Source organism: Amia ocellicauda, chromosome 12 (genome assembly GCF_036373705.1).
Source record: "Amia ocellicauda isolate fAmiCal2 chromosome 12, fAmiCal2.hap1, whole genome shotgun sequence".
NCBI lineage: Eukaryota > Metazoa > Chordata > Actinopteri > Amiiformes > Amiidae > Amia > Amia ocellicauda.
The window spans coordinates 7030580-7055885 of record NC_089861.1 but is presented as its reverse complement, the minus strand read 5'-3'; the positions used below and the strand labels follow the sequence as shown (position 1 = coordinate 7055885).

The window sequence follows — 25306 nt, the reverse complement described above, 5'->3', positions numbered from 1 at the left end:
ACGTGGGCCCTTATAAAGCGATCATTTAGGGCACTAGTGCATTCATAGCCTAAATTATTCCGTAGGATTAGAGAGGGGCTTTTGGGAAATGTGGGCATTTAGGATCAGTTAAAGAAATAGTAAAAAAGGGAAGAAAAAAAACCTGAAGCCACGGGCTCGCAGGGGGGCAGGACTGCTTTGTTAATCCACGTGGCTCTTCAAAAGACACGTGATCACTTTAGGAATATTATTTGCATAGTAACAACCCAGGCGGGAAATGCGAACTGAGCCGTGAGCCGCCCTGATCCTCCGGAGCGCAGTGCGCACAAGAGCACAAAGCACAACACAACCCCCCTCTCTTTCTTCTCACACGATCGCCTGTTTACAAATCCCAGCAAGCGATCTTAACTTCCATCCAAGCCCTGTCTGAGTTTTAAGGCCTGTCCAGAGTCATTAAAGTAATTAAGTAAGCCTTTAATAGGCTGTTCCGCCAAGTTCAAGGGAGATCTTTTGGAGATGGAGTCCCCCCGTTTGTTCTCAGGGTTTCTCACACGACTTGGTGACACGTCCATCTTTTATGAGAGATGGCAAGCTTTTTGTTTACATTCTCTATTTGTGAGAGACCTCGGCAGGTGTGGGACTGGGCCTGGCACACGAGCTTTGCCTTTTTTTTCCAAGCCAGCGGCTCCAGCAGTCTTTGGCACACGAGAGATACCCACCACTGGATTCTTCTTGGAGAGGCTCAATTTGTAGCCTATTATCCTATAAGAAAATGTCCATTGAAATGAATGAATAGTTTCATCGGCCTAAATTTTCATAATGCGGTGAAAGAAAGGCAGAAATAAAGAGGAATGCAGCTGGTCCTAACGTGCCATTATCCGCTGTCACCTGCGAGAAGGGTAGCCTGGAGACCCCTATTCATTTGCCTAATTTTGGTCAACTTAACAAACTTTGGGCGAAATTATTCTGGTATTGTTAGGAAGGGTAAAGCTTTCTGATCGAATTAACAGCATGTTTTGATCCGGTAAATGTCATTAGAAAGAAAGAAACAATCGCGTTTAAAGGGTCTGGGTAATGCGCCAAGTGGAGACGCCAAAGCGCAAACTTCACAAAAGGAGCAAGTAAATGCCACAGGGGACTTTTGTACCCTCACATTGCTCAAGTTTTCCCAACAAAGGGCATTATTTTATACTTGAATACATTTCATACAACAATCGCCTATTTTCTTCAAACATATTTTCACAGCAAGGTTAACAACAGGTTTATTGTGTGTGCTCCCTCTCACAGTTTCAAACTTGGTTTCATGCGCCAAAACGGTTTGCTCGTCTGCTTTTTTCTCTCTTTCTCTTTTTCCCTACTGGAACCGTTTTAAGCTTTAAAGATCCGCCGTGTTTAAAAATAAGAGATCGTGTGTGTGATGTTAAAGAAAAGAAATAAAAGACGTGCAGATTTTGGGCAACATAAAGGCTCTCGCAACTTCTAAGGCGATGGAGCGTTTGGGAACATTACAGAAAGCAAGCCAGTGCGCCCGGGACAAAAGCTTTGAATCCCATTACTTTTATTGTTGCATTTTACCACATGTTTCACTACAAACAGCCTTTGAAAGTGAACAACAAACTTTCTGTAACGTTTTCCATCTTCTCAAGTTGGAAAGTGTGACTATTATTTATCCTTGCCTTTTTTAAAAGCTACCATTTAAACAGGAATGTGTTGTGTGCGCCAGTAAATATAATTCAACCATTGTATCGTGTTGCTGCTAAAAGTTAAACTTTTGACAAATTGTGCAACTTACACGTTTATAACTGCAGTGCTGCTTCACCCTCAGTAAACAATAAAGGCTTTTGTTCATTGTTGTGGGGTTTTTATGCTGCTTTTATTGTGGGATATGTTTGGGTTGGTTTTTAAATTTGGCATTAAGTTGCACACAGCGTTGAACTTGCATTTAGTACACGTCTATATTATATATAGTACCTATATTATAGATTTCGAAATATGTATTATAAATCATTCTTAAACCGTTTTTCCTCTTTATAACAATTAAGTAAAATGAATAAACCGGTCGGTTTTTAAAATCCACTTGACAGACACTAAAACGACATAAAGCTGGATAATGCAATGGTAACTTGGATTATCAGACAAATCAGGTTGTTTAATGCACTGTATGACATGTATTTGAAAACGCTGTATTTTGTGATGATTATTTCTTAAATTGTATTAACTATATAATAATAATAATAATAATAATAAAAAATGGATCAAGTTTTATCATTGCCAACTGCATCTATAGTCAGTATTATGCAACGTAATTTCCAGTCTTGTTAACCTTTTTGTGTGGGTCTTTATCTGTGGGTGTGTGTATAATTAAGTTAGTGTCGTTGTTTAACCAGAAAATAAAAAATATAAAAATTAAAAGCACAACAAAAATAAAATAAATATTTCTATCTAATACAATTTTTGCCTACTAAAGTTGACTGTTAGTGTGGCTTCAAATCAGGAAGATGAATAAATATAAACATTTAATTGTATAAACATAGAGACATACATAATTTTATCTTAAATGGGTTTGCTATGCAATGAAAGACGCCAGTTGAACTCTACACATTTAATTCATTTCTTCATTCCGATATTTTAAAACGTTGGGCGCAATTACTTATATTGTATATATATACATCATATATTTAAGTATTAGTAACCCGAATAAGACGAAACTGAAAGTAATACTAATGGGACATTTCAGTATTTATTTGCCTTAACCTTAATTACTTGTTTAGAATTTTGCAATATTTATTTTACTACCTATTTAAATAGATCTGAACAGTTAAATCAGGCGTTGTAGTGATACCCCCATTTAAACCTAATAAATTAGACTGCATATTTGTTTTGCTACCCAGAGACAAAAATAATAATATAAAAATAAAAATAAAAAAGCAAAACAAAGAAAAACTTTGCATTAACTAAATGTGACAGAACTCCGACGTAAAAGAAAAACGAATATGAAAGTAACCCCGATTTGCCTCGACCTGCACTATTTGGAGAGACGGCGGGTGGTGCTTCAGTTAAGACCCATGTATGAGAATCGTTGCGTTATAAGACGGGACAAAACAGTGGCCAGCCTACCTGGGACACGAAGACAGACTGTAAAGAAAAGAGTCTATGGGAATGGACATAATAATGACAATGCTGTCATGCGTGTCACCTTGATTAGAGGACGCACAGATTGCTCTACATTGTACATAGACACGTTGCAGGACAACCCAGGAGAACAGAGTCGCCTACATGTGCCTCTATAGGATCTGTGGACAGGAGCTTTGTATGATTATTCATCAGTTCACACAGCCTCTGACGGACTCGGTGAAGATGCGTTTAATAACGAACCACACAGCCGAGGCTCGGACCTACCACATCTTGCAAACAAGGGACGCACAATGTTCATTTTGCAAGGTGTTTTTCAATGTGCATTGTTTCATAAACCAACGCCCCTACCTTTTACTATATATATATTTTAAATATTTTTTCCAAATGCTTTTCTGTTTGATGAAAATAGTATTTTTCTATTTATAAATGTATATTGTTTTAGAAAAAATATTTATACTTGAGCATCACCATAGAATTTAGGAGATTTGGTTAACCAGAAGGGTCCAATAGATTACAGAACTACATCACATTAGCACCGAATATCTGATTTCCTGGAGTTTCTTATTTTTAATGACAGTTTTTCACACACACCCTAAGTTTTATGCATGTGGTTCGTGGTAATCACCACGTGTTCATTTTCCAATTCTTATTTTTAAGTTTCTTCCATCAATGGTTCTAGAAGAAAAATGCAATCTCGAGTCTGGCCAATTAAGTCCTTTTATCTGGACAACCATTATCAATAAAACCACCCTTCTTGTTGAGAACTGATGCACTTGTCTTCCTGTTTCTGAATACATTATACCTAATTGCCCTAAATCATGAAAGTCGATTCCTGAGGATTGACTCATTTTCTGATATGAATGTATTGTTTTTGCGCCACCATGTGGCAAGTATGTAGGCCGAAAGTATAAAAGAAGCATCCTCGTTTGCAAGTCAGGAAAAAACATTCTACACAACCATGAGGGGTCTTTCAGTAACCGCACTGGTGCACCCCTTCATGCTTCTGTGTAGAACCCTTTCAAATGGGTTACAATAAAGGGTTTTATACAGAACAGTTAGTAGAACAGAAATGTATATATAGTGCTGTTGTAAACTGCAATACATTGTTTCTAGTGGTTGCATACTGACATTCATTTTGATATATCAATCATTTTACTAAACTGCTAAAGGCAAGTGTCACCAATGCAGGTGATTGTGTTAAAGGCAATCTTCATTTCACAGACAATTAATTATTACAAAAATATAAAAACAAAATTGATACAAAGGGCCAAAGGGGTGTACTTACGTATTGGCAGGCCAGTGGTGAAGTCATTGTAGTAGCCCAGTGTGTGATAGTCTGCTTCATCTCCTGGCTTAAATGCTATCGCGGAGATGCTCTGTGAAGTTGATAGTTGAATAAAGCCTTCCACACAGCCACCACTCACAGCAGAACTTTTTGAAGTTTGACAAATTGAGGGATTTCCTCTTTGTGAAGGATGTCAAGAATTAAAAAGTAACCCACCATATACTTCACAGAGTCAACAGACTTCTGGTTCATCTTCCAAACTGCTTCTTGCTCTAAATCTCCAGGAGTGGACAAGGTAGTGGCCATGAACTCTTTCAGCTCTGATGGCAGTTTTCCAAAGGACAGCTGAGAAGGTGGTGGTAAGACGACCTCACTACCAATATTGTTTATTGTTTGCCCTCCCAACATTGGCGCATCTGATACCTTTTGGCAGGAAGATGAAGATGATGATCTCTGAAGCAAGTTTTTTAAAATAAAGATGCTTAGCTTCAAACCTGAGACACCATTGTGCTCTCAGAGCTCCATATTCTTCAATGAATCGATTATATTTTACAAGAAATTGTATACATTCACTAAATTACAATGCAGTAATGTGTCTTTTTAACACAATAATGTGTTTTCCCTCACAGATTTAAAAAGACACATTATTGTGTTTGGTGAATTTTAACACAAAGTGGTATTTTCCTTGAACAAACCCAGAATGTGTTAAAATGAATACAATTAGTTTTAAGAGTGTTTAGAGTTACATAAATAACCGTTTGTTGTATAAAGAACTCTTTCTTGACTTGACAATGAAAACGGTTCTATATGAAACAATTGAATGTTGCAAAGAACTCATTAACTCTTTTCTAAGAGCGTACTATTACAGTTGAAAAAATACATACATTTTTAAAACATGTCAATTAAAATCAGACTTTGTTTTGTAATTGCTTAATTGTCTGTAATTTACTATAGTTGGGTGAATTCAGTTGGCATGGTCATCTGAAAAATAACTCCAGCCACGTTAGTAGATGGGGTAGGGATACTTTATTTAGCTAGCTGTGAGCGCCACCCTGAGTCCGGCTCGCACACCTTTACAAAAGCCTTAATTGTGACGTTTTTATTGCTCTAATTTATTTAAACCAATTCTTCTCCACCCTGGTCCAGAAGGATCTATTCGTTTTCTCTTTTATGATACAGCTGATTTCTTAATTACTCAATTACAAATATCCAATCACAGTAATCTAACGGTCCAATTAGGCAGTTTAATCCCAATTAAGTAATTTAGAAATAAACTTAAACCTGCATTCGAAAAAAGAGAAAGCGTTCAGAAAGATAAAGTTGTCGTAAAAACCTTGATATGTATAGGCTCGAGTTAAATGAGACGAGACGCTTTTTAATACAATTTTCTAGACTGGTGGTGTCTATATAACAATATCATTATATGATCTGTATTATTTTCCAATGTCACTTAACTTGTATTTTGTAAATCGCTTTTATTATAAGCACATGGTTATACCAATTATATAGGGGAAGTCTTCAGGATAGATGATAGGTTCACACAACCTTTTACTGAACAATTTATGCTGCTTAAAAAAACCCTAAAAAATCAGTGTTACACTTGTGGGTATAGATTCAGAACCATTCAGGATCATTTGTATTGTTTTAATTTCAATTATGTAATCAGAATAATCTGTCAATATACATATTCAGAGACACCAACTCCAGTAAAACGTTCCACTACCACATCACATTAAAATACAAAAGTTTTACAATTAAATGCAATTGACCGGTAGAGGGAGCTGCAGTAACAATCTGCACGTCGCATATCTGTGGTTAGAAGACTGTCATTTTCATAAATATGGAGTTTAGTTTATGATGTCTTCTGCTAAAACATATAATTTCTTTATCCGTTAAAAAAAAACTTGACTTGCTTGTTGATTTACAGCAATGATTTCAGCTTGAGTAGGTTAATAAAGCACAGTGGTTCAAATTGAGCTCTGTTGCTTAATGGAAAGCTTAATGTAACTAATAATTTGCTTAATATTACTTTTTAAAATGCTTAGTTTACAAAATATTGGATAATTCATGTACATAATATAATTTTATATTTAACTTTGTCTCCAACTGCTTAATTTTTTTTTAAAGCTCTGATTGTGAGTCAATTCTGAGTTCAATTAATGGTTCAATTAAGTAATTAATCTTGGTTTGAACAACATTTGCAGGACAGCGTGCCTCCAGCTCCAGAGTTGAGAACCATGTACACTACAGATATAGCACCTTGCTATAGGGTCAGTATTTCCTCTTGCATGCATTAATGATCCTGAGCCAAGCCACTGCTTGAGATCTTCTTTAAAATGAAATGTTAGGCTTACATGGATAATCTGTCCCTTTAGCCACTTAGCTTTCCTAGATAATTGTTTAGAACATCTCAAGCAGTATGCATTTAAGGTTTTCAGTTCTCTGGAATTCAGATATAAATGTTGAAGTATAAAACCACTGCAGAGTGTAATATACACATATATTGTCAATGTAGATTTCTAGTGGGCAGTTAGTGTACTGTTATTGTTAATGTTATCCCTCAGGATTTCTCTATATTGCTCACTCTGCTTTATTTTTTAATTATCATTATTTACTTACTGGCAGACTTTCAAGATTCAGGAGCAATACAAAAGTGCTTTAATACAGTACAAAATTACAAATCAAGCATAATACAATTACAGTTTTAAAGTTACAGAACAGCATAGGTAAAATATACAGTTAAGTCATACATCCTAGTTCTAATAATATTACATGTTGTTTGCAAGTCATATGTGTTTAGAAATGCATGGGATCACATTCATACAGGTAAAACATGCAGTGAATGACTGTATAAATAGGTAATTGTATGGTAAAAAAATTATGTGATATATTGTAAGTTGCCTGCTAAGAAATATTATGATAAGTGTGCAATGTGCTCCAAATATATGACTTTCACACCGTTCTTGCAGACTTCCACATTAAATGGAAACACTCTGCACATGTTGCAGATTTAACCAGTTCTGGTTGCAATCTCCCTTTTTATGATCTTTTCCCAGTAAATTTGCCTTGTAAAGAGGAAAAGTGGCCAGATAAAACAAGTTGGACCCACTCACCAATTACAGATTCAAGCCTTGCTGTATTAAATGGAAAATTCCTGTCTAGAACTAGGAGTGTAATTTGTGACAAAAAAGTGTGTCAAAGTTCTGAAATAACGTTATTTATCTACAATATCTAATTTTGAAAATAATTAATAATTCACTTTTCCCCCCAAAACATTGTATTTATTTGTTTAAAACAAGTTCAGTGATAGAGAATGATGATCTTTAAAACAACCATGTTAGAGTTCAGGCAGCTCAGCTCAGAACGCTTGCATCTCAGAAACTAAAATTAAAAATAACAATACAAAATTATTAAATAACATGTTTTCAATTTTGAACTTTAACTTGGAGAAATTAATGTTCAACCACTGGTAAGTTGACATTGGTGGCATTCCTTATCAAACTCTGTCTGTCTGTTTGTCTATGTATCTGTCTATCATTCTGGCTGAGCCAAAATTGTGTGGTTCCTCTGTACATACATCTCCCAAATTTGCACAGAACCAAATAATTAATAATTTCATTTCTTCCTCCAATCATATGAGAGACGATTAGATTTGAAGGTGATTCATTTAAACAGCAAATTGTAAATGTGTAATATATATATATATATATATATATATATATATATATATATATATATATATTACAATTACAAACATACTGTGTTTATATTGTACATTTGCCTAATGCAATATGACTTTAGTAGTCTCAGTTTATGCCTCACTTTGTTTAGCTGCAACTTTAATAACCTGTCTTGCATGAACCCTAAATGTCGAGGACAAGACTTATTTGAAACTGTAATGGAAATAAAAAACAACAACATGCCATTAAATGTATTTATTTGCTAAATGAATCAGGTTAATGGAACGTGAATATAGTTTTGAAGGAATAGTCCACATCGAGAAGCCCGCAGCGATAGTGTGCATGTGTAGTCTATTTAAATAAAGTCATTAATATTAATATTGTCATTGATATTTCTTACAGACATGCAATACTTCATACTTGCACACATGGCGGGTAAAGTCATTTCTTCAATGACCGAGCCGCGCAGTACAAAGACCTGCATGGATGTGTGTACAAAGGTCACGAACGCCTGCAAGTCTTCTAGAACGAGTTCTCGACCAATCGCAGCACGCCTCACATCGCCGGCGAAGGGAGACAAATGAGAGCCGGCCTGCGATTGGCCAAGCAGCCGGTCTACGAGCACAAGACAGCAAAACGCGTTCGCCCTCACAGACACACATGGTCCCTTCCCAAGCAGCTGCAGTTGGACAGGTTGGTACGGAGACAATGCTTAAATGCAAAGAGTATTTTTTTATATATATAATGCACAGTGAAGTGTGTCATGTATAGGCTTTATGATTTAATGTGCACATTCTCGAGGTTATACCGAAACCCTACATTGGGAGTACATGACTCGACAGCTATAGCTCTCTGGCTTAAAACGAATCCGCCCTGGACAAGATCTTTGGTTTTTGCAAAGCATATACATCTGCAGTTTGGAAAATGCCAATGCAGATGAATATGCATGTCTTCAAAGGCTGGCGTGCGTATGTAAGTGTTCATACAACGTGTCGCTGGTTGCAAAGCACATTTGACACGATGAAAGGCTGCTCAGCCCTATAGATGCGACGCCGCAGGGTTTTGTCTTCCTGTTTTCAGTGATCGCCTGACGTGGCTGAGGGAAGCATGGCGTTGTGGCTGCACAGTCCGTCTGCGGATATATAACGTGCTGTAACGAGCGGTGACGTCTCTTTTCTTTCCCTTTTTCAAATATTGCAGTCCTTCATTCTTAGTGCACAGTGAAATATTGATTGGAGCAGACGGGTGCTTCCAGACAAAGCCCAGGGACGGTTTTTGTACTGAATGGACCAGCAAGCTTTCCTGTGCGTTGTCTGGCAGGGCTGGTGTCGTGCTGTGATCGAGGGTGTAAACCACTGCTAATTGAGATTAAAAAGAAGAAAGGAAGGGCCACCGGTCGATGAATAGGGAGAACAGCAAGGCAAGGGGTTGTGTGATCAAGTATTGCACAGTTTCCTCAATGGACTGACCATTTTCAAAAGCAGTGTTTGCAGTGGATTTTCCTCCAGCATTCATGAGATGTCATTATCTTAATGTGCATTTTGTATCCATAAACATTTAATCCCACTCCATCCAGTAACCCTACTCCTGGTAATAATGCATGTACAGATCTTTTTAGAGAAATGCATGCTATTTAAAGTAGTCTGTACTGTAGATTAGCATTGCATTTCACACACTTTGTACTTTAACTTCCTGTGCTGTTAATCACTTCAAAATCAGTTTCTCATTAGTCTGTAGCAAATGGAATATCACAAGCGATAAATATATAGTAAATATATAGTATAGTTAATTTCAAATTCATTTCCTGCAATTAGTGGAGATCTAGAGTTACCTAGAGCCAATAGAACATGATATGTATCAAACCATATCAATGAACCAGACCATTTGTGTTTTGGAAAGCTGTGTTTGCAAATTAATTTGCAGCAGAGAGCTTTACAGGATCAGTGAAGGAGGAAAGGTGAACTACATAGCTGGAAGAAGTGGAAAATGCATGTGAGATTATGGCAAAAAAAGGACAGAAATGTAGTAGGACCCCCGAATCCCATGGTGTGATGTTGCAGTGTTTTAGAATTATGAATCATTGTCTTTGTTTACTATTGTACAGTGAATGCTTCAGAGAGATGACAGGTTCTCAGTGAATCATCACGTGTCTATAATTAGACATGTCCGCACATTTAAGATAGGGGAGAAAATAGAATATAAAACCAGCACTTCTCCGAGGCAGTATTGTGGGCAGCACCGTTGCGGGCTGCTGTGAAAATCGCTGCCATGTATAGGTGAACTTAAATGGGAATTTCACACGCCAGTCTTTAGTCTTGCCAGGGTCATGTGAATGCATCTCAAACCCCTTGGAGGATAGATTCAGTAGCTGCATCTTGGTTTAAACCTGTTAACCACAGACTTCCCTTTTAATTAACTGTGTATATCGAGTACACTTTGCAGAAGAAAACGTCCTAAAAGTGGTTTGCAAATATTCTGCAAAATGTTTGATCTGTCTTGTCAATATTATTTATTCTACACTTTTTGGAACAGTTGGTAAAGTCGGAAACCTCACTTTCACATTTGTAAAATATGCGTGTGTTTTGTAATTGTTTCCAGGCTAATTGAGAAATGCAGTGCAGATTTCTTTTGTTACAGTTCAATACAAAAGGCTGTTGAAATACTTTAAATTATTCTAGAAAAGGCAGACTCACTACCAAACTATATCAATAAAGACAATCGAGTGAATGTGACCTTGACAATAGGTGAGAGAATAATTTTTGCACTCCTCAAACTGTTTTCCTGCACCTACACACAGCAGCAAAAAAAGCCCAGGATATTTTCATGCTGCCTGAAGCTGATGTTTCTTTTGTTTTATACTCGGCCAGTGGAAGATTAGAGTTCGAGCTTAACAGTGTTGAATAGAAACCGTTGTACACAAGGGCATATTGAACTTGTCATTGAACATTGTTCGTGTAAATCACAGCTCCCCAAAACCAACGGACACTCTTTCCTGAAGCGTGGAAGTGTTCATTGCTCAAACACTTGCGCACTCTACTTTGTAAGATGTTGCTTCACAGCCAGCACTTAAGGGACTACATTTTTAAGACTCATGTCTGGTCAGGGTTTTGAATATATGCATATCTGCTGCATACTGATGAGTTCACCTTGAAGGCAGTTCTCGTCTTGTCGGGAATGTGAAGAATGCCGGCAGTGTGACCGTGTAATGAAGTGAGCTCATTGCCCGTAATATAGCACCTTGACTTCATTTTCATGATTTGAAAGTTTTTTTTTTTTCTTCAGTTGTTAAAATCTTCAGTATAGTTGTATTTGCATTTGTTTCACTAGGAGAGGCTTAAAGACGGAAGGGCAGGGGCGGTTGTACAGTTTGTTAGCTGCCAGGTTACAGCCATCGTATGCTCAAGTGATGATAACATTAATTATAAAGATCTTTGTAGTCTACTGGGATGAATGAATAAACCTTGGAAAGGGAACCATGTGAAGAATTCCTCTCCTCTCCCAACAGGTGAATTGGTTTCCCTAATTTCATCCAACAGCGCTGCTTTGATCAATATGGTCTTACAGCTCCGTTCAATCTGGTGTCGATCCCTGTCATACTGTTCCACTCTCGCCAAACGCCTCCCAAATTGTGGACTGGTTGTTTTGTGCAGCGTTGCTTATGAGATTTATTGTTGTTCTATTATTATTGTACATAATTGCCAGGTTGTGCTGGGATGAATACTAGGTACTGCAAGAATCTGGGAGGAAGATTTCAAGTTTTAAGTTCTGTTTTAAATTGTTTTTGTTTTTTTAAAACCTCATGAAACATAAGCTTTGTCCAACATTGTTTTATTTTCCTGGAAGAAAAGAGAAAAACTAACAAAACATGCCTCCCAGTGTTGACAGTTTTATGGGTAACATTTCTGACTCATTGGTGAGTTAAATATTCATCCGATCACTGTTGCCTAGTTTTGGGGTCAGCACCTGAACAATGACAGAAAATAATGAATAACTAAATGTATAATCTTGAATGGAAGATTAAGTTCATACTTGTAAAATTAAATGCAAATTGCCACTTCATTTTCATAATTAAGAATTCATCTATGTGTATATGTTTTAACCGTATTTCAGAATGTAGCCTAATTGTTTACTTTTCTTGAGTACTAAAAGCATGTAATTTATTTAAAAAAATTGTGAGTTCTGGATCTAAGAAGTGGCCTGTTATTTATGCATGCATTTATTTGTTCAGGCTGTCTGCAGATGCATTCGATTCCTAGCAGTGGGTTTGGGCAATTATTGAACAAAGGTCCTTCAGTGTCTTTCTGGTGACTGTTACAGCTTATTAATTTAAAAACTATTTGGAGAATTTAGGGAGAACATTAAACCATTTCGGATGCAGAGATCTAGAGTGTTCTCGCAAGAAAACTACCTAGATCTACATAAAGTGGCGTAGACATGCCTGGATGAGTGGAAGCTGAAGGAAGTGCAAACCGCTGTAGTACATTGAGCAGAAGCTGTAAGACTTTACTCTCCCAGAGATTAGTTCTGTCAGGAAGGACTTGTTTGTCATGTGATCAGATTTGTTGTATTCAATGGCTGACTAAAGAGATTGAATGTGTCAATTGTATAACTGCACAAGCCAGTGTGACTGGAAAATCATTGTGCTATTTAAGATCTGGAGGCTGGGTGGGTGTTGAATATTGCATTAATGTGCTGCGAAACGTGTGCTTTTCTTCCGTATGGAGGCTTTAAAATGTCCCTTGTATCTTGACTGGTACCTGTTGAATGTATTGTCATTTATCGTGAAGAGCACTGTTAAAGATAAGGTATAATGATGGTGTCATGTGTTGGCAGAAGAAAAAACATATAAAGGGGGTGGAAAATCAGTCCACACATGCCATAACACACCAGCCGGCGCGGAGCGGTGCGGTGCTGTGAGGAAATCACAGTTCACTGAGTTGACCGTAATCCAAGTTTATCCATTTAATGCCATAATCTTCCCCATATAATCAATGAGGTGTGCGCAGTGCTTCTGCAAACATTAGATAGAGGGCTTTACTACAGAAATCCTGTTAATGTCCCATCAGCGGCAGACTGCAGTCTTTAGCAGTGTGCTGAGTGAGAGGGATGGGAATCTGATGGATTTTCGTCTCCCAGTGTTTTGTGTAAAGCCCATGAGGAGAGGTTAAAGCTATATGGCCCATCAGGGTGAAATATGATGTGATTCAGTGCAGTTAGTTCTGTATTTCAGTCTGATTTTGTAAGACTGGCGTACTATCCACAGATCTGTAAGGAACTGTATAATATATTTCTATATATAAAATCTAAACCATTAGAAAAAAAACATCAAAGATGGTAACAAGTTATTTCTAGGAGGGGCAAAATATCGTCGCACTTTTTTTTGGTGTCTGTTCAGTTTTAAATCTGATTTCCGTTATCTGCAACAAATGTTAGGATTGGCATCTTCCAGGAGGCTTCCCAATTTGTAAAATGATGGGACAGCCCTGTACAACCAAATTCACATCTAAAATAGTTTTTTTTTTTCTCTTCTTTAAGGTTAATTAACGAAATCTTCACACAAATGTTCCGGATTTGGTCAATTTGTCTCTTACTAACACCCGTGACCCATGCTGCCATGGGTCTGTGGCAGCTTTTTATTTTAATGTGTGGAAAGTTGATTTGAGCATCTTCCTGCTTTTAAGACTTCCTTCTTTGCTCTTTTTGGTCTTTACTCTAGTCATAATACCGTGTGGGCTGTGACTGTCTGACTGCAGATCACGGGGCTTACCCTATTCGAAGCAGTCTTAGATCGACTGCTTAGAATTGTGAAAGTTTAGTTGTTTTTTTGGGGGTTTCTTTTTGTGTTTTGATGGCGGTTGCTGAACCAATTGTGTGAGACGTAAGGAGTCCTGTGTGTGGAGACGGGTGAGCATCAAGGGGAAGAGGTGGGGGGGGTTCTCCCTTCTTCTTGTCAGCTACTAGAGGGAGGCGGGGGCAATCGGTGCCGTACGGTTGTTGTCTTTTTGACGTGGTGTCCTCCCCACAAACTGTCTCGCTCCTATGGGTCCGATCAGCACGCGTCCTGTGAGAACCGGCTCTCCGCCCGCAGCGCCCAGCCCTTTGTATGTGGAGCCGGGGAAGGTAGGAGGAGCGTGGCCTCACCACACTCCAGAGCTGGAGGCCTGCCAAGCCCGAGGACGGACTCTCTCTGCGTCTCTGTCGGGTTACTACAGGGCAAATGCCTGGGTCTCTGCGAGAGGCCCCTTGTGAGTTCCCTGTACTGTAGTGGAGCTCGGCTTGTGATCCCTCACTCTCCTGACTTCAAAGCGTGCAAGTTAATAAGGACTGCATCAGCAACAGTGCAGCAAATAGAGAATTAATGGTTAATTAATTGCGGGCTTCGTCTTAAAGATGGAATCAAATCTGGCTGGTTGTTTGTAGTACTGTAGATTAAACCCCGGTGCTATAAACCGTATTTAACAACGTCTAATTGAGCTTTGTTATAAGAGGTTTAATATGGGTAATCCTTTCCTTGTCAGTGTTTTATTTGTGTATAAAGACTCGGAAACTGAAAGTTACTTGACGAAAAGGAACTGAGTATATCGCTAAATCAATCTTAACCATGGAATACAGTGGAAGGCTCTCTTTAAAATGTATATTTACAGTAGACAAATCCTTGCATTGTTTGCTACACTGGCTTGTCTTTGAAAAATGATGCATTTGGATACTTGAACTGTGGACTGCTTTAATGTAGATTGCATCGCCCTTTTGTTGTCATTCCAGTGTGAGTCATTGTCTTAAAAAGGAGTCACTAATCTTCTAGTCTATGGCTCTGTGGGTTCACCTGACACAGTAGTGCTGAACCTGTGTATACTAGGCCTAAGCTAGCTTTCTTCTTTAGCTATTAATAGATTTATTTTGAACTTTGAACCTGTGGCCCTAACTGAAATATTGGTTAGGATGAATTGCTTACTCCAGCTAGATCAGAAATACTTGAACATTCAGGTGTTATGTAGCATTGTGTTGGTACAGGGGTTTATGTGACATCGTTTTACTTTTACATTTTTCACTTCCTCTCAATGCCAGCTTAAAAGTCATTGGTGGCCTTGAACTTTCTTTTTGAGTGATGTTTATTCCTAGACAAAATGGCCCTAGATATTTCTTAAACTATCTAAGATCCTGTTTCTGTTTCCTTGTGGTTTGGTGAAATATGTTTCTCAAGCAGTCATGAGTGATGCCAGACAGAGTGCAGTCTTCAACCACTTATAACTTTTTTTTAGTTTTTAGATTAATCAGGATTTAAATAATGCCTATAACCTTTAGTTTATTGCCTACTAACTATTTCACAACAATAAAAAGCTAATAATTTGGAGAGAGAGTATTAGCCTCTTTAAATATGATAAGCAAATTCTACAAAATATGCATTGCAGGGTCCCCCCAGAAATTTAGCATAGGCATGGTAGTGTTACTGAATTGTTGAGGGGCAGGGTGGGGTATGTGTGCTTGTGCTTTTACATTTGTTTATTTTTGCCATTCATGCACTTGTTTGGCCAGGAGGCACAGGCTTTACTTGGTTCTGGAGTCTGCTCGTGCATTTGGATAAATGCCTACTTTTATTCTAAGGTTTTCATAAATTGGACTCATTACTTGACACCTGACCTGGTTAATGGCAGTGTTTTGCTGTGTTGTAACTGGCCTTTCTGTTAGTCTCCCTGAGTTAAGCTCGTCAGCAAAGATGACCTTTGCTTTACAATGCAGACCCCTTACAGTACATCTAAAAGTAGAGATGTGAACCTGTTTGTTTCCCCTCAGAGTTCAGTGGGTTTGCCAGACTTACCTGACTTACTATGTTTTCAAAGTCATCACCCTAGCTACGTGGTGATTGAACTCTGAGGACGGGTCGCTGAAACCATGGTGCAGACTCGTTCACACCGAACTGTACCTTTGCTCCCACTGAGAGGATTTGCCTTTGTATGTGCATTGCTTGTCAGGCAGTTGCCAATATGTACACAGTTCAACAGCTGCAGTGTTTTCAAAGCAGTAAATGTGTGGATTTGTTCAGTATAATTGCAGTACATTTGAATTATGTGAAGGTCAAAGTACCTGCTTTTTCACAGAATTAGCTCCCAAATAGAAGCAACGGTGTCGATCTGGAAAGGGATAGCTTTACTATTAAATGAAAATGAAGAAAATTATACATTAAACATGCAAAGACTGTATGTTCTCTGATCTTCTGCTTGTTGTTACCTTAGACCTAAGATCCAGGGAGTGTACAAGGGAATGTGCATTCTTGTCCATCATTATACTAGCAGGAATTGAAATTGGCAGTATGTAGGACTGGCATTATTAAAGAGGTGATGAGAGAGACAGGAGTGAGTACCTTGTTATGCGAAAGCTAGTGTGCCCATTTACCAGGCCTGCAAAATATTTACAATGGCATGCCATATAAAAGCCATAGTAAAGTGATAGGTGATGTTTAAGCCATGATTAGAAAAAGCTAAGTTTATACACTGGATAATTGTACAATACACAGTTTTGGCCATGTAGGTTAGATTAACAAAAATATGTGCACACCTGCTTGTCGAACATCTCATTCCAGAATCGTGGGCATTAATATGGAGTTGGTCCCCCCTTTGCTGCTATAACAGCCTCCACTCTTCTGGGAAGGCTTTCCACTAGATGTTGGAACATTGCTGCATTAATGAGGTCGTGCACTGATGTTGGGCGATCAGGCCTGGCTCACAGTCAGCCTTCCAGTTCATCCCACAGGTGTTCGATGAGGTTGAGGTCAAGGCTCTGTGCAGGCCAGTCAAGTTCTATCACACCGATCTCGACAACAATTTCAGTATAGACTTTGCTTTGTGCATGGGGGCATTATCATGGAAATGGGAAAGGGCCTCCCCAAATTGCTGCCATGAATTTGGAAGCATAAAATCGTCTACAATGTCATTGCATGCTGTAGCGTTAAGATTTCCCTTCAGTGGAACTGAGGGGCCGAGCCCGAACCATGAAAAACCGCCCCAGACCATCATTCCTCCTCCACCAAACTTTACAGTTGAATGTTGCAACTGAGGACAGGCAATTTTTACTCGTCCCGTTCTGTAAGCTTGCCATCCACTTCGCGGCTGAGCTGGTGCTCATAGACATTTCCACTTCGCAATAACTGCACTTACAGTTGACCGGGGCAGCTCTAGCAGGGCAGAAATGTGATGTTGGGAAGGTGGCATCCTATTACGGTGCCTCATTGAAAGTCACTGAGCTCTTCAGTGCGGCCCATTCTACTGCCAGTGTTTGTCTAAGGAGATTGCATGGCTGTGTGCTTGATTTTATACACCTGTCTGCAATGGGTGTGGCTGTAATAGCGAATCTACTAATTAGAAGAGGTGTTCACATACGTTTGGCCATGTAGTGTACTTTTATACCAGAGTGGTGTTTCTGCAGCCTTGGTCCTAGAAAGCCACAGGGTCTTTTTGGTTTTCATCACTGAATTGAACTAATAGCTGGTTTAATTCGTCATTATAAATGTAATGTTTAGATGCAGATTGAAAGCCCCTACAACAATCTTGAGAGACTGGGACTCTCAAGGACAAGAACTCAACCGGATAATTAAACAGCCTTGATATTAAATTTCAATCTTGTTGTTTTTATACATTCTGGCTTTTTTCAGGTGTTCAAAGTGTTCTCTAAAGTAAACCCACTTTTTTGACACGCTTTTTTGTACTGTAAAACTGTCCTCACTCCTGATGCATGTGACAAGATGACTCCACTTTATACCAACCAGTTAGTCAGAGTTAGTGTTGCATTGTTCATATGTTGTCATTTTTGTTGAGGGTTGTGTAGTTCACTTCTGTCTGTGTAACCAGTAGTGTATCGGTCTTACCACTCTTTGTTGGTCAGACTCGGAACGCAATATTATTTTCAGCCGAAAAGTACATAGTTATTTATAGTTTTGCAGATGCTTTTATAGAAGACTTGTAAGAGTACAATCCACCTTCCACCTTGATTTTTATTCACTGCAATTTAGTACATTTATTTGTATAGTGTTGTTACGAATTCTGTAGTATTGTGTCTGTAGAACGTTAGTGTTCGTGATTGTTGGACCATGTAAGACACCTTGGATAAAAGCAGTCTGCTAAATAACTTGAATAACTAATATAATCTATATATAATATTTTAAACATTGTGCTGTATCCTTACAAAAAGCTTTTGTAATACAAAGAGTAACTGCAGACAGCAGACTGGTGTTCTGCTGAATGATTGAAAACGAATAGTTAATTATATTATTCACTGGGAAATTACTGTACATTTCCTTACTGTACCTTTTTTTTTTTTTTTTCGAGAGTTAGTTACTGGTTGTCTCTCACTGGGTAAATGTTTTTCCAGCTTCTCTAATCTAAAAATAATGTGGACAAGAATAACCGTGTGATGATTTTTATTCCCACTCTTCTAAGTAGGTGAAAGGTTAGGTTCAGTCCTTTATGTTTAAGGGACAATAATTCAGATGTAGAAAATGGCAGCAGGCACAGTGGTTTTATTAAAGAGGACGGATCAATCATTCTTGTAAACATTTCGCATCTTGCGTCCTGCAGTACTAAATAAGCTTTATTTATTTCATTTTAAATCTTTGGCAAGTTCTCCGTGCCTCTCGTAGCCTCTGTCTTTTGTCACACTGTAGATCTGTCAAAGGCATTGTCACTGTAGCAGCAGTGAAGGAGTCCGTGTGACTGCAGCTCGTGTGAACGCTGATAAATATGTAGTTTAATTTCACAACCAGTAATAGTCTAGGAGCAAGGTCCAGTTCAGAGTGGGGGCAACCGGTATCTCCGCACCACAACTGCTTGCAAGATAAGTCATCAGTGTTCTGCAGTAGATTCAAGTAAAGATAACGGACTTCCGTGCAACAGGAATATGCATCTCAATAATTCTGCAATAGATTCACAAAAGACTAAATATGAAGTAGTTTGTACCATAATGCAACTGATTTGCTTCCTCAAATAAGAAATTAATTCACCCTTTCAGCAAAAATGACACTTGCCCTAACCAGGTAGAATTAAAGGGGCAAAGAATAACAAAAAGAGAACCTTGCAAACATTTTCTTATTCTTTCGGACTGAATCTTTTGTTACATTTTTGTTCTCTTTGGTGGGCCATTTTATGATCTAGTTTTCCCAAACGAAAAGCCACTTCACAGTGACATTTAAGCTCCTTTTGTTTATGGTCTACCAGTGACCTAAACAAGTCGAGGAAAAAAGCGTGACGGATTTTAACAAACTGACAACCCGCACAAAATATTCTCTCCTCCCCTTTTCTCGCCTGTGCTTTCAATTCGAGCGACATTGTGGATTTATATAGCTGAGCTGTCCTGTCACCCCCTCCTGGCTCGAGAGAGGCATGGGGTGACTCAGTGGCAGCCTCTGTCATTGGCTTGTTCAAGAGGGAAGCCAAGTATGGATTGAGCTCTGCTGTCAAGTTACCTTTAGCCTGGATGGCAGAGAGGTCTGGGAGACCAGGCCATGTGACCGAATGCCCTTCAAGACCTTGGCTGGTGAGGAAATGGCAGCTGATAGGAATCGGTTTTCCCTGCTTAAACGGAGGCACTGTTAAACTGGAGGGTCACGAACGCACACGCACATGCTCACACGCTCTCGCTCGCACATGCTGGTGAGAGTTATCTGGCTGACAGAAAGACCAACATGAAGAGTTGCTAGTACAAGGTTCTCTGAGTATGTGGCTGTTTGTTTTCAGTGAGATGTGTGTTTATAGACATTGCCTATATATATATATATATTTTACAGCTCCTAGTGTAGTTGGCATGGTCATTGTCGTTAGGCTGAATGGTATTTTAAAAACCTGCTTTCATTTGCTTTGGCTTCCTTGGCCTGTTTCCCCTCTTGTCTGCGTTAGCATGATCCTGCATTCCTCTGATTCTGTGGAATGTTTTTGTGGGGGAGAGCTTGCGAGGGGCTATTAAGGTGAAGCGATGGGAATGGTGCCAGAGATGGGACTCTGCCAGCTGTTTGCCCAAGATTATTCGGGTTGTACATTAACTTGACTCCACGCTGTTGGTTTTGGAATATGGTGTAGGACAATACCTGAGTTGCTGTGTTCTGTCTGACCTTTCACAAACCAACGCCGTGATTGACATCATGGGGAGGGTAGTGTGGCGGAAAGGGGTTGGTTCGTGCGGGGGGGTGGGGGTCTTGAAAAGCGCATCTGCAGTTTTTTTTTTGTTTTGTGTTTTTTTAAAGCAGATTAATTCAGGTGAAGGATAAGTTTGGGTGCAGAACGTCCAAGAAAAGGCAAAGGACAGGAGAGTGGAGGTGAGGACGTTCGTGTGGATCATTGTGAGTTTGGGTGCTGCTTTTCGGGTGCATTTGTGTTGATTTCTGGAGGGGCTGCACGCCTTGCTCTGTCAATTTATCAAAGCATGGACGCTTTATTTTACTGTTGCTGTTTAACTCTATTATATTTAATGTAGTTTTTTTTTTTTTTTATCAGAATATTGGTTGCTATAATGTGGCTGAGCTGTCCTGTAAAAAATATTTTTTACCCTCATGCATGTCTAGGATGGTGTTTTGCAAAGTGCTAAGATAAGTAAACGTACAATGTTGCAGGCTTACGGACTGAAATCCTCTCCTCTGCTCGATCCTAAATTTCAACCTCAAATTAAAAATAGGTCTCTTGCTCCGTTGTAGGCTTGTTGAAGTCCGTCTGCTCCCAGTGCTTCGCAGCTGTACCGGTTAAGTCAAGTTGGAGGCATCTTCACAACTTTGCTTTGAGATAATTGCAAATCTCAAGGATTTCCTGATTCGCTTTCATTTCGGTATTATTAGTATGAAGGAAAAATAACTGAAACATGCAACTGTTTTAATGCATACATGCCCCCATTCCTATGTATCTACAGTATTAAGTAAGACTATAACAACTATACAAGTATTTATTCTGTCACTGCAGTGAAAATCTGGAAAGGGCATAATCAAGGTTTCAGACCCAGACCTTAGTGAAAGGTTAATCCTGTTTGTTGTACCTGCATCAGTAGGAGGAGGGAAAAAAAAATCGAGTGCTAGTGCTACTGTAAATATAGCAGCTTGGAACTGAAATAAAAGTAGGTGAGAAGTCAAACCCTGTGTGGGAGTGGGGGGTGGCGTGTGGTGCAGGGTGAGCTATATAATAGGTTTGCCTCAGAGGTGTGGAGTAATAACTGAAATCTGACTACCTGTCTTGGTGTAACAGGGCATTTTATGAATCCTTCTTAATACTTTATTTACAGTTCCCAGGGATTGATTTCAGCTGTACGCCACCAAGGGTAAGACACAGAAAGTGAAACTTATAACCAGTTACTCTTCTATCTCCTGAGTTTTGGCTGCTCTCCTATGTCCAATTTTGTTTGACTTTGTATATAATTTAGCAAAGAGAATTTGTCCTTTTCACTTGTGATCCTGCAGTACTGCTGAAGGCTATTTGAGTGGGGCAGTGGAGGGGAGAGGGTCTTAAATTGCACTCAGGTCCTTTCCCTTGTGCCCTTCCTTGTCAAAAACAATACTTTTCATGAGTTTCAAAGGCATGAAAATGTTATCTTGAGGTGTACAGAAATGTTCTATCAGGGCTGTTATTGCTACTGTGAACCGAAGCAGCAGTGATTTGGGGGTAAATGTTTGCAAATGGTATTTGATTGTTACGGTTGTCAGTGGAAATTCGCAGGTGAATTAGAACTACCTTGCTAACCTTCAAGCCTTGTAAAGTCTGAACACTGCATGTTTTATTGTTGTTCGGTGAACTGAATCTTTTTAAAGGTTAGAAAATAGTATCTAAGATTTTCAGTGGCATAAACTGAGTTAAGAATGTAGGTGCTAAATATGTGCATCTGAAATGCCATTAATCCACTGACAAATATAGTTTAAATGTGAATATCTGTTTCAAAGGAAGGGTGCCACAATTGTCTATACAGTTATACTTTTGGTTGCAGTGATTGTTTCCAGTTTCTTGAAAAAAATATAATAAATGAAAGGAGAATTGTATAGGCTATTTTGCAGCTTTGGCATCCCTTTAGTTGTATTGCAGGTAGCACTCTTGTGTAAAATGATTATCAGTATTTCGATGTGAAATTATTGTAAAAGGTTTAAATTTCATGAATTCCCTGGAACAAAAGGGAAACTACTGAACTATTAGGTATACTTTAGTGCAATATGTCACATTTTAATAATAAAGAAACTGAAAGGATGTGGCAATAATCTGGAGTACCATTTAGGCCAGTGCTTTTTAATCCTTGCCTAAGAAAGTCTTGGGCATCCAGGCTACACTCCAAAAGCTGGTCAATTTTCAGCACTAAAGTTGGTCCTTTCAGGGGAATCCTTACTAACCTTGCAGCTCTCACAATTTCTCCTTTAGAACAGTGAGGAAGTATTCATTTTATTGTGCTAATTTCTTTTTAATTTGATCAACATCTCATACAATTAATCTCCTGCCCTGCTATGTTGAAAGTGGTTTGCAGAAATGGTCTACAAGGTCTGTGTCCTTTTGTAATCTGATCAGTATGGTGTAGCAGCCACCAAACGCCACAAAAATTACTTTCAGCTTGTGGTCATAATAATTAACCAGAGTTTGTGGACAAATTGTATGTTGTTCACTTGAACATTGTACTTTTAAATCGACTCCTACTGATTTGAGCATATTTGTAAACCCTTTCTGTCCAAAATCCAAAGTTCACCCTGTCTATAATGTCATCATATACTGGTCATGATGCCATTGATCAAAGTTTTACATGGACAGATGTGTTTATCTCCTAACAGTTTGATAAGGAGTCCTTCAAAAGAGAAAGTGATGCCAAAGAAGATCTGAGATCAGCACATCTCTCTGTTGTTCAATTCCTAGAGATTAGTTTGCTAGGGATTCATTTACAATACTAAATTGCCAAAGCTTTCCTTTCCTTTCCTTTCCTTTCCTTTCCATTCACTTCAGAAGTCCATGAAAACAGAAATGCAATGTTCAGTGGGTGAATGAAATATCACTGGGCAGGTACAACTGTGTTAAATCATTCAGTCTGACCTTTTGGGGGCCATATGCATTCACTTTCTTTGTTTCACATGACAAATACAGAATGACACTAAAGATTTGAATTGGAGTTTTTGTTCGGTGGATGTGGCCTTCTAATTGTTAAATCAACTGCAGAGCAATCCACTTTCAACAACCTGTAAGAGAAAATATCAATTCCGGCTGAGCTTAAGATATGTTCTACTGAGAAAAATCAATCGGTTTATTGATTCTACCAAGGTACAACAGCAGTAACATAATTTCTCCTCTTCTGATATGCTAAGCCTTCTGATTAACAATACATAAAGGCTGGCTGTTTTATTTATTGCTCTGATGTTCAGGCTGTAGCTCAGTAGGTAAAGCGGAATCTTCCCCCTGATCACATCCCTGGCTATTCTTATGAAGTTATTTATTAATTATTTCTGTTCTGTGGATGTAGCACATGGATAGAGCATAGAACAAAAAACTGCACAGGTCCATTTGACTGAACAATGGATTCAAGACCTCAAATAGTACAGAATGGCATTCAACGTTTTAGCCACCCCTTGTCTTAACTTGGGTCAGCCAAAACCCTTTCAAGTATTGCACAAGGCTATGTTAGTGTTAAACTCTGATAAGACAGCATTGATTAAATAAGTGGTTTAATTAACATAATGCATTATCCTTACCACATTTTCTGTGTTGTAATGCTATGAAAATCATTACATGAAAAAGTAGCCCTTGGTAAGTGCATCTGCTAAGAAATCATAATTATAATAATCACTACATTGAAGAAACCAAGAACAAGCTTGTTGTTTAGGTTCTGTGAAAAGACCTTGACTGAACAAGTTTGGTTTTCTCTGTCTCTCTCTGTGCAGATTGTGAAGTAAAGTCCCCATGATGCAAGCACATGAGATACTGAGGCAACTACGACTCCCGGAGATGGATGAGTTCAGGCAGTATGTCCGCAGCCTTCCCACCAACACGCTAATGGGCTTTGGGGCATTTGCAGCTGTGACCACGTACTGGTATGCCACCCGACCCAAGGCCCTGAAACCAGCCTGCGACCTCACCATGCAGTCTGTGGAAGTAGAGGTGAGAGCTCCTCAACGCAATCTGTGAACTGGTTTTGGATTTCTTGTTCAACCTGATCTATCCACATCCATCTTGATTTTTGTTCCACTTTTTATTTTGTCTCTCCGCCACCCATGGTGATAAGAATTGGGGTCTAATGTGTTTGCTTGGTCTACAAATTTACCTCTCAGATTGTGATCTCTCCTATACATCTTCTCACTAATGTACCACTCACCCTCCCTTCACCAAAATCTCCTCAACCATTTTAGAAGTATCCTCTTCGAAAGCTGAGACGATCAGGAACAGGCGAGTTTTGTTGGATTGAACTGGGAGAGCTATGATTAGAAGTAAATCATAAAGTATTTGGAGAACAAATGTATTTCACCCCAAGTCTGGTGATTTTACTTTCTAAGCTCTTTAAAGGGTTTCTCAAAATTAAAAAAATAGGAAGAGCACTTCTCAAGAAAAGAAACCCAAGACAAATAGCCCTTGTGTGAAGAATCACAGCACTGGTCTCCAACCTTGATCCTACATGGCCCCATGGATTAAAGGTGTCTTCAATAAGTGATTTAAATTAGGTTGACCATTTCAAATAAAACATGATGCAAGTGTCAGACATTTCACAGGCTTGGCAAAAATGATTTCTCAATTTACCAGGCCTCTGTAGGTGGCATGTATGTTGCACTGATTTAATTAGTTAATTTTTACTCATTTAAGCCAATAGAATGTTACCTTTTATAATTAATCAATTGAGATCTTGGTTGGAATTTAAACCAGACGTTCCTGTAACTTGATGTGGCCAACAAACAGGGTCAATAGACTCTGATGTACAGTTTAATCTCCTAGTGTTTTGACCCCTCAGATAACTGATGCGAGTAATGCCCCAGAATAAATTTGGCGAAATTCCTTTAATACTAATGAAATACTCAAGTTGTCAATTTCTAAATTGGCATCTTAGGAACACCAAAACACAGCAAGAGGATTTTTGCTATGCATAAATACATGGTCTGCTTGTTTTTTGAAACACGGCAACACAATAACCCATCTTGCTGTTTAGATCTGAATATAATTTGCATGTGAGCTTTGAAGTTCAAAGGGGAGAGCCTTCAGGACTGGCCTTACCTGTTTGTAATGAAGACCTCCATTTGTGCTTTGAAAGAGCTGTT

At 38.7% G+C, this 25306-nt stretch overlaps 1 protein-coding gene across 8 annotated transcripts in view; it reads left to right on the top strand.

The window, feature by feature from the left end:
• Nucleotides 1-8683: 8683 nt before the first annotated feature.
• acsl1a (acyl-CoA synthetase long chain family member 1a) overlaps nt 8684-25306 on the top strand; it is a 37280-nt gene continuing 20657 nt past the window's right edge. For 2 of the 8 annotated variants that reach the window (XM_066718191.1, XM_066718198.1), the window contains exons 1-2: nt 8684-8772; nt 23945-24161. In XM_066718191.1, coding sequence (XP_066574288.1) covers nt 23964-24161 — 198 coding nt within the window. In that variant the 5' untranslated portion in view covers nt 8684-8772; nt 23945-23963. Of the gene's footprint in view, nt 8773-13959; nt 13984-19459; nt 19603-19648; nt 19781-20308; nt 20402-21246; nt 21364-23944; nt 24162-25306 lie in introns of those variants that run through there. The other 6 variants (XM_066718194.1, XM_066718197.1, XM_066718196.1 and 3 more) reach the window with 6 other exon arrangements.